This window comes from Lathyrus oleraceus, chromosome 7 (genome assembly GCF_024323335.1).
Source record: "Lathyrus oleraceus cultivar Zhongwan6 chromosome 7, CAAS_Psat_ZW6_1.0, whole genome shotgun sequence".
NCBI classification, from domain to species: Eukaryota; Viridiplantae; Streptophyta; class Magnoliopsida; order Fabales; family Fabaceae; genus Lathyrus; species Lathyrus oleraceus.
Window position 1 is genome coordinate 12,187,248 of NC_066585.1, and position 9,231 is coordinate 12,196,478.

The 9,231-nt window shown below is 34.8% G+C and overlaps 3 protein-coding genes and 1 non-coding gene across 8 annotated transcripts; 2 read left to right on the forward strand and 2 right to left on the reverse strand.

Annotated features, from left to right (window-relative positions):
* Positions 1-214: 214 nt before the first annotated feature.
* Positions 215-7,381, forward strand: LOC127101342 (uncharacterized). Of its 5 annotated transcripts, none has more exons than XM_051038730.1 (8): positions 215-592; positions 861-1,093; positions 2,278-2,688; positions 2,767-2,859; positions 3,254-3,487; positions 4,139-4,241; positions 5,796-6,025; positions 6,470-7,381. In XM_051038730.1, exons 3-8 carry the CDS (start codon positions 2,399-2,401, stop codon positions 6,687-6,689), a joined length of 1,170 nt encoding a protein of 389 aa, XP_050894687.1. In that variant the 5' UTR covers positions 215-592; positions 861-1,093; positions 2,278-2,398; the 3' UTR covers positions 6,690-7,381. The 5 variants fall into 5 exon arrangements, with proteins under 5 accessions (XP_050894687.1, XP_050894686.1, XP_050894690.1 ...); XM_051038729.1 differs by having other exon boundaries at positions 2,281-2,688; XM_051038733.1 differs by having other exon boundaries at positions 2,413-2,688.
* Positions 7,382-7,656: 275 nt separating this feature from the next.
* On the forward strand, positions 7,657-7,796 carry LOC127101717 (uncharacterized). The gene is given in 2 exon segments (XM_051039167.1): positions 7,657-7,710; positions 7,713-7,796. Coding segments are annotated over 2 exon segments (138 nt in total).
* LOC127101343 (dirigent protein 11) lies at positions 7,691-8,785 on the reverse strand. Its single transcript, XM_051038734.1, has one exon. The coding sequence runs from the start codon at positions 8,598-8,600 to the stop codon at positions 8,064-8,066; it is 537 nt and encodes a 178-aa protein (XP_050894691.1). The 5' UTR covers positions 8,601-8,785; the 3' UTR covers positions 7,691-8,063.
* LOC127109752 (U4 spliceosomal RNA) lies at positions 7,697-7,849 on the reverse strand. The gene has a single exon (XR_007797007.1). It is a non-coding gene; the product is annotated as a U4 spliceosomal RNA (small nuclear RNA).
* Positions 8,786-9,231: the final 446 nt, after the last annotated feature.

A 9,231-nucleotide genomic window follows, 5' to 3' on the forward strand; every position in this document is an offset into this window, starting at 1 on the left:
TCAACCAATCAGATACGTGTATTCCGCCGAATCACACTTTTAATCTTTAAAATAGTGATATAATATAATTGAATCTTATAAATTTATTGAATAATGATTTACACCGAAAATGCAGCATCTTTAATCTCAAAACATATTTAGAAAAATAAAAATGAAATTAAAAATTAAAAATTAGAATAAATCATATATTACTTAAAAAAAAACAAAACAAGAAAGGATATGTTTATTGCTACCCTTTCAATCATGTAAAAAAACAGAGCACTTTTCATTGTAAAAAAAACAGATCTAGCACCGAGGCAACCAACTCGGTGAGTGAGTGACCAACTCGCCGCCGTAAAATAAACTGAAATACCACCGGAATCAACCGATTTCTGTCCGAAAATTCTCTTCTTCTGCTTCTTCCTCTTGAAAACAACATTGATGTTTTTCAACGATGACATAGAGTTATAATCACACCACTCTGCAACACAAACCCTAATCCCAAATTGATTTAGTACAATCACCACTCTCACGCTTCACCATTGTGTTCGTTCGCAAGAACCTACTTCACGCTTCAGATTCACTTTCCAGATTTAGTTTGCATCTTCACAAGGTATTCATTCATCTTTCAGATTTCACACTAGATTAGTACTTTTGTGTGCCGAGACACTTTAGGTGAACATGCCACTTTGAAACTGCTTTTCTTACATGGCTGAACTGAAATATTTACTTTTGAAAAATCAAATATGATGCTAATCTTTCACACTAATGCTGAATTGCTGTCAATTCTTTTACAATACTGGTGCACTATGAGTGACTCTGCTTAAGAATTTTTATAAGCTAAAGAAATTTTGGTTCATGGGTTTACTTTTGTATGATAGGTTTAACTCGCCACTTACTGTGAACTACCCATACAGAGCTTCTCTGGAAAGAGACACCGTTCAAGTGAGTCAGAATCAATCAAGCAAACAATAAACACATACATCACAAACAAACAGATGTGTTCATCGCCGACATCTTAAATCGATACTCACAATTGAAAGGAATAAGAGAAATAGAATCAAGCAGATTAACAAGAGAAAGATTAATCATTGCTAAGTTCACCGAAGAACAGGTAACGCGCTATCAATCATTGAACTTCTATTGTCCTGGTTAATGAACTTCTAAGAGTTAATAGTGTTTTGGATCAATTTTACCTTTTACACTACTTTTCTACTTTTGTCAAATTTCTTTCATTTTATTGTAACTCATCCAAAGAGAACGCAAGTTTTCTTTGCTACAACATAAAAATAGCTAATTATGACATGATTATAAGAAGTTGCTATTTTTAAAAAGTTTCTTCATGTATACATATAAATAAATGAACTGATAAATAATCTTACTATGAAAGGCAAGTTCTAAATAATTGTTGGTGGTGTTGGTGACATTATAAATGATGATTCTTTGTTGAGAATTGATGATTAGCATTATCGTCACTATCCTTATAACAACACAAGCATTTGTGTCTTTTGTGGCATTATAATCTCTACCTTTTTAAAGATCTTTTAAACTCTCTAGAAATTGGTGGGGAAGCAACTGTACCGTTGTAATAGTGATTCTCGAACTTCTCTTAGCCTTTGCAACATAAACCCTAATCCCAAATTGATTTGAGACAATCACAATCATCCCTAACTCTTGCTTTTCACTCTTCGTCACTCATTCTCGCCGTGATAATCATATTCTTCCTCATTTTTTATTTTCGTTCGGGATTCACACCTTCGTTGTGTATTCCCACACCTTCACGTATCACAACTACACAGTTCTTTGACTCTTGTGCTTGACTCCTTCGCCATTCATATTTCACACCTCCACATTTTGTGATTGAGTTAGTTCGTGATTCTTTCCTTCACATTCGCGATTTACTTTTAAGATTTTGCTTGCACCTTCACACTACATGGTTAAGGACTTTTAGGTATTCAGATTTCAGATTTCAAGTTATATTAATAACTTATCTTTCGTTTTCAATCCATTTGATGTGAATTTGGTGATCTTCATATACTGTTTGGTTTGCTCATTTTGCTTCAAATTAGCAAATAGTAACTTCAGCTGATAGCATTCAGCAGATTGGTTCTTTGTAATAGTTTGGAGTTTCACATATTACTTCATTATATTTTTGCCTCAGACATTTATAATAGATTCAGTTTCCTGAATTACACGGCATTAGGTTTCTTGAACTAAACATGTTTCTTGATAAACTATGCAGCCAAATGTTTCTTAAATCATTTTATTTAACTTTATTTCATGCATGCTACATTATAGCAGTTCTACTTCGGATGCTCGTCACGCGAGTCAGAATCAATTAAACAGACAATAAACACAAACAAACAGATGCATTCCTCACCAAAGTCTTAAATCAACACTCATTATTTAATCCAATCCAATGGCATTTAACAGAACCTTAAAGGGGAAACCAAAGGCAGTGGGATCCAGAATTGTAGTGTTGGGCGCAACCGTGTGTGCAATAGCTCTTTTGTTCCTACTGTCCTCAGTTGTATTCACAACTGATTCTCCAAAATCCCAATACATTAAGTACTCTAGCTATGACAACAAGTACCTGTATTGGGGCACACGAATCGATTGCCCTGGAAAACACTGTGGATCCTGTGAGGGTTTGGGTCACCAAGAATCTAGCCTTAGGTGTGCCCTCGAAGAAGCCGCTTATCTCCGCAGGTATAACAACTTTTAAATTCATTTTCTTCTTAATTATTACTTTCCTACGGTTTGGTTCATAAGTTTTTGAAATTGCAGAACTTTTGTTATGCCATCCAGAATGTGTATCAATCCTATACATAATAAGAAAGGGATCCTTCATCGTTCAACTAATGCTACTTCGGAGGATCAGTAAGTTTTTTTTTTCTTTCACAGTTCAAATCATCATTATTTATGTTTATGAGTTTAATGGACATACCCGGTTAGTGTAAAACAGTTTTACACGGACAAACAACGAAAGGCCACCATTTCTCCATGTCATACCACTAATTTCAAACTACCCACACAAAAGTGGGGTGATGTGGAAGACTAGTGAGTTTTCATTGAATTGCACTAACAGTGTATCCTTTAAATCATATGGTTTTTTTGCATTGTAACATATTTATTAGAGAAATAAGGATATGAACCGTCAGTGTAAACTAGTTTCAATGTAAACTAGTTTTACACTGATGTCCAATAAAAACAAAGCATGTGGTAGTTGTTTTTAAAAGACACACATTTAGCTGGACTTGTTTATCCATTACAGGTGGGCGGCAAGTTCTTGTGCCATGGACTCTTTATATGATGCAGAACTCATGTCGGAAACTGTCCCTGTAATTTTTGACAATTCAAAAGAATGGTATAAGGTTCTATCGACCAGCATGAAGCTTGGAGACAGAGGAGTTGCTCACGTGGCAGGCGTTAGTCGTGTCGAGCTTAAAGAAAACAATCAGTACTCTAATTTAATGCTCATAAACAGAACTGCTAGCCCTCTTTCTTGGTAGGTTTCATCTCTTTTTTCCCTCCTCTAAATGTCCATTCAAGTATACTATGATGCACCATTTTTATTTGATTATATTGAAAATTAAGGTTGATGATGCCTAGAATATATATGGTGGGGTATGTTGTTATTGGATTCTTAAATTGTGGGTGGCAAATTTCTGTGTGCAATTGGTGATACTTGAGAAGCTGTAAATATGATAAAGGTCTTTGGCATTACAAGGAAACAAATTATGGTTTTGAATTTCCATTAAATCTGTCACCATGAACTTCGCACTAATGTGTTTTTGACTTCACTCCACATTGGAACGTATTAAATATTAAGTTAACCTGTATTTTCTAATTAAAAGAATTCAATTTGAACTTGCAGTTCTAAAAGCTGGTATGTGATAGAGAGATTTGCATAAGCTATTAAGTTTAAAACCGATGGACATGATATGGCTAATGTCTAATTACGAGTTGAACATATGCTTGATGTACTTGACTTAAAGTTTTATTTGTATTATGACTCGACAAGTTGAGATGGGAATCATGCCTTACAAACTGCCATAGTGGTGCTACTATGAAGATGATTGCTCATAACATAAAAAATTGTTATATGCTACGAGCAGAGATTTTTCTGAATTTTGAGGTGCTAATGATGGCTTTCCAGGTTTATGGAATGCAAGGATCGAAACAACCGTAGTGCTATAATGTTACCATATTCGTTTTTGCCATCAATGGCCTCAAAAAAACTAAGAGAAGCCGCAGATAAGGTTAGCTTCATTCATAACCTCTTAGTTCTTAACATATACATGTAGAATCAATATAATTTTACATTGGATTTTAAATCTATTCCTTCGAGCACATGATTGTTAATATTTTTTGCTTTCCTGTATTGGATTTGGAAATTACCCTCCGTTCCTTTTTTATTTGTCGCATTTGCAGAAAGTTTTTGCTCCTATTTACTCTTTGTTTTCAAAGATCAATGCAACATTAATTACTATTTTGTCAATATTACCTTTAGTTATTTATTGCCGAGAGAGAAATAGAGGGAAAGAGATGATAAATTATTAAATGTAATATAGGGAAAAATAAATAGTTATACCAATAATAACAAAATGTATCGAGTGTGATTTGTTAGCTGCTGTTAACTTGGTTTATAAGGGACTGACTTGATTGAATCCCTGCTACCAGATTGTGATGACCATCCATTGTCAGATCAAATGGCAGTGGGAGACAAGTATTGTGAAAGGCAACATGCTTGCGGTCTGGATAGCTAATCCTGGCTATAGTTTTGAGTTGGGATTGCACATCCTAGCTTCTTGCTGGTAGGAAGTCTGTCTTGGCATTACTTTGTGGGAGCTTCCACCTATCATTTTGTTGCTTCCTTTTTGGCCTCCTGAGAATATGACAGATATGGTAGGGTGTATGTGGGGAAGCAGGGAATAGGAGTGCACACTAGTAACTAACTTGCTGAGGTGGCCAGGTGTGTAAGGTGTGATGAGAGAGAAAGTGGATCTAGATGAATAAAAGGGAATTCACATCCAGAATTACCTTAATTCTGTTTGTTATCATCAATATACAGTGATTCTCACACTTTCTGTTCTGATTTCTTACTTGCATTGATAGTTTGATAGAATCAATTACCAAAAGGATAAAACTTAGAGCATATTTGAAGAGAATTCTGAAGCACCAACACTTATAACTGAAGGCATGTCTGGTGTCCAAGACATGTTAGTGCCTGACACCGACACATGTAATTAAATTCAATTATGTAATTTTCTCAAATTATATGAGTGTCGGGGTCTATGTGATAGAGACCATAAGGAAAAAGTAAGTATTATGCAATAATGAGGATGGTAGGGATATATGATAAATAAAGAGTGAGTTAGGATTCTTAGTTGGCATGTGAGTTATGCCTTAGTAATATAAATGGTGATGTTAGTGAATTGTATGTATTATATTAGAATATTGAAAAGAACAGTTATCGTTAGGCAAAGAGAGTTATCTCCTCAGAGGAGTCTTGCTCTGGGGTAGATTGGAATTTATTCCTTTCTATATTGTTCTCTTTTTTCATCTATTGAATAGTTTACATTGTTGATACATTTTCTTTACTTAATTTCTTACTAATGGATTTTAGAGTTCCATCACTGTGCTTCATAGAAATTTATCTTTTTATCCAACAGATGACTCTGCTCTAGTTATCCTGCACATTTCAGAATTTCAAATGTTGATTATAATATGCTTGACATGCCAAAACTGTGGCATTACAATTGAACAATCTCTCCTTGTTACACTGAATTTTCTGATTGAACACTTGCTCACAGATCAAAGCACTACTTGGTGATTATGATGCAATCCATGTTCGTCGTGGGGATAAAATAAAAACTAGGAAGGACAGGTTTGGCGTGTCGAGGACCTTGCACCCACACCTTGATAGGGATACCCGCCCTGAGTTTATTCGTTGTAGAATAGCAAAGTGGGTTGCACCTGGAAGAACCTTATTTATTGCTTCAAATGAAAGGACTCCAGGGTTTTTTTCATCGCTTTCTGTCAGGTATCTGTTTTCTTGTTTGTATCAAGGTGGAGGGTTCCTAGAAATATACACAATGATTATCCTTGACAGCACAAAGCATGTTCAGCAGTTTGACAGTAATAGAAACGTTTGTGTTTAATTTTGTATAAATTTGATTTTGTTCATCAATAAATGTAGCATGCTAATATTCATTTCACTGTATCTTTGTTGAACTCAAGAAAGCAATGCATTTTAAAGTTACAATCTTATTCTCTCTGGTAGTTTTGTTTTATAATGTCATTTATCTGTTTTATGTTGGATTATTTATGGTTTGCTATAGATTTTACGGCTAATGGTCACTTGATCATATCTAACCATTTTCTTAATAGAAATTATGTAACTGACACTCGTATGCTTTAGTTTTTGAAGGAAACTTTTGGCTGGCATCGAATGCTAACTTTATGCTATTGTGATTCAAATTTGCAGGTATAGATTGGCATATTCGTCAAACTACAGCCATATAATAGATCCAGTGATCGAGAATAACTACCAATTATTCATGATCGAGAGGCTTATATTGAGAGGTGCTAAAAGGTTCATAAAAACATTCAAGGAAGATGAGACGGATCTTAGCCTTTCTGATGACCCAAAAAAGAATACAAAAAAATGGCAGATACCTGTTTACGATGGGGATGAAACTTGTTGAGACATACATACGTCTACTATAAGTACGCAATTCACATAATATTGAAAAAGAACTTTCTATGGCCGAAATCCTTAGGAAGAAATTTTTGTTGTAAATTGTGATGTTAGCTACAAGAAATTTTTAATTTGTTCATTACATGCACTTGTCTCACTGTAAAGCTGAAGTGAAGTGACCACAATTTAATATTTTAGGCATTAGTTTGTATGAACGGCCTCTTGCTCCAAACACCGGCTTTATAAATCCTATGCAGCACTTACGATGATTTATAATACCGTTGATAGTAGCATTTAGAAACAATCAGAATGTGAAAAAAAGTCAAGTCAGAAACACAAATAGAATAGATAAGAGGGTGAATGGTAGACATCTTGATGGAAAGAAAGTGCCAAAGTACTCTTTCATCCTATAGACAATGAAGGTTGTTTGGGCAATTTCTAGAAGTATGGTTGCGCGCATTGTGAAGTGGCGCTGAGTATACGGGTTGCTTGGAGGATTGCTTGTTCTGAGATGAAAGAAATGAGGATTTTGAAGTTCGTGGTTTGTGTCATCTGCCAAGGAACACAGGCAGATGATGAAGCAATTCTTTATACGTTCAGTCTTTATTGAAAATAATGGAGATTTTTATCCATGGTTTCTCTGTAACAACTAAGCTCTCATTACAGTTTCAAATTGACACATTCTTGAGTTTTAAACTATAGATTTCATGTTTAAGTTGGAAGATAATTGTACTCCTCAAAGATAGATATTGTATTAATCGTACATTTTGCTAATATTTTTGTTCATTGTCTCTGTAAGTGCGCTCCTTTTAAAATTTTGTTAATTTATTCAAATATAATGAGAAAAGAAAATTTAAAATTTGAACCAAATAAACGCGACCTTTTTCAAGTTATCCAGATTATTTTCAGTCAATAAACTCATGCAAATATGTTATTTGGGACGTTAATTACAATCATATTACTTAATAACATTAATGGTAATTTATGTCAAAAAAATTGAACTAAGGATTGTAGGGCTTTACCCAAAAGAGGGAGCCCTTCCAGAAATTCTCAAAGGCCCAAGCAAAGCCCAGGCCCAAGAGGGGGTTTGGAAATAGTTTTCAACCAGCAATAGACGCGCCTCGGTTAGTACCTCACTAGCTGCGTCATTGCCCCAAGCGCAAAGATACTTCACCAATCTTTCACTGCTTCATTTTATATACACTCTATTGCTCGCATGTGCTGCTATCCAGCGATGTGGGACTTACACTTCCACAGAATAATACTCGCAAGTCTCAAAAACATATTATAAATCATAATTTGACATATAATTCACTTAAAATTCTTCTCATAAGAAAGAATCAGCAACCAAAAATGAACTAAAAACTAAAACTCTGCTTCATTATACTATCTTTCGAGAACGATTTGGGAATTCAAGCTCAAGTTTAACATGATAAATCAAACCTTCATCGCTTGTTTTTTCATCTCTTCGACTAAAGACAGCAACACCATGAGCAAATGCAAACGAACCTGTTCCTCCTACAACCTTAAACTCTTCTCCATCCTTATCTTTCACTGCTTCCACACTCAAGCTACCCGAATGATCCGGTGCATCAAAAGTCAGATACAAAACATTGAATTCCGATTGTTGAAACCGTTCCACGGGAATTATGAAACCCTGCGCTTTTCCTACAACCTTCGAAGTGTTCTCCGGACCCTCCGTAAGCACGCGGTGAAACACGAATGCACCGGCTTCTTCCCTTGGGACAGCGTGTGTATTTGAGGTTGTTATGTTTTGAGGTTGTTGAATGTAAAGAGATAGATCAAGCCATGGTTTTGAATGGATCTTGTTATGTGAAACAGGTGATACTAAAGCCAAAACAATTACGGTTATTGTTGCTAATGTAACTGCGGAACAGAATATGATCCTAGACAACATTATGTGATGTTTTATTGTTTTTTAAGATTTGTGTTCTTTCAACTTACCACATTTTATCATGGTTAAATCAAAAGTTGTTGGCAACCTAATCCATTTTGCATATTTCATTACCTAAACCATTAAAATTTCAACATTTATTTTTAATATCATGAACTAAGATAACAACTAGAACACCAACTTGAATTAAAAAACATTATGTTGTCAATCGATTACACACGACTCTGAAATCAATGATGCTGATCCTTTGCATGGTGGTACGAGATAAATCCGTAAGAATACCGATTTTTTGTATGCGTCTGAAATAGACCCTTTGACTGGGCCTTTGCCCGGCCCGAACACATTATAATTAGACAATTTCTTAGTCACTATCAACATGTACCAATTGCATGTTCTAAGTTCTTGTCTAAATCTAAAGTACTAGATGAAAGAACAAGTCAATATCAAATTTGAATGCAATTTGAAAGCAATTAGTGTTTATATCTGGGAAAGATTCTCACAACAAAGTGATGTGATTTAGACCCACAAAATGGGCACAACAAGCATTGTACTTATGCAGTTTTACTTTTTTTAAAAACTTGAGGACAATGCATAATGAGATTGACATTGAAAGCACAACTACATGAAGTATGAA

Coding starts and splice junctions, on each gene's coding strand:
- LOC127101342 (XM_051038730.1), top strand. CDS start 2,399: ATGGCATTTAACAGAACCTTAAAGGGGAAACCAAAGGCAGTGGGATCC. Junction 2,689..2,766: donor GAAGCCGCTTATCTCCGCAG/GTATAACAACTT, acceptor TTGAAATTGCAG/AACTTTTGTTATGCCATCCA. Junction 6,026..6,469: donor TTTTCATCGCTTTCTGTCAG/GTATCTGTTTTC, acceptor TCAAATTTGCAG/GTATAGATTGGCATATTCGT.
- LOC127101343 (XM_051038734.1), bottom strand. CDS start 8,600: ATGTTGTCTAGGATCATATTCTGTTCCGCAGTTACATTAGCAACAATA.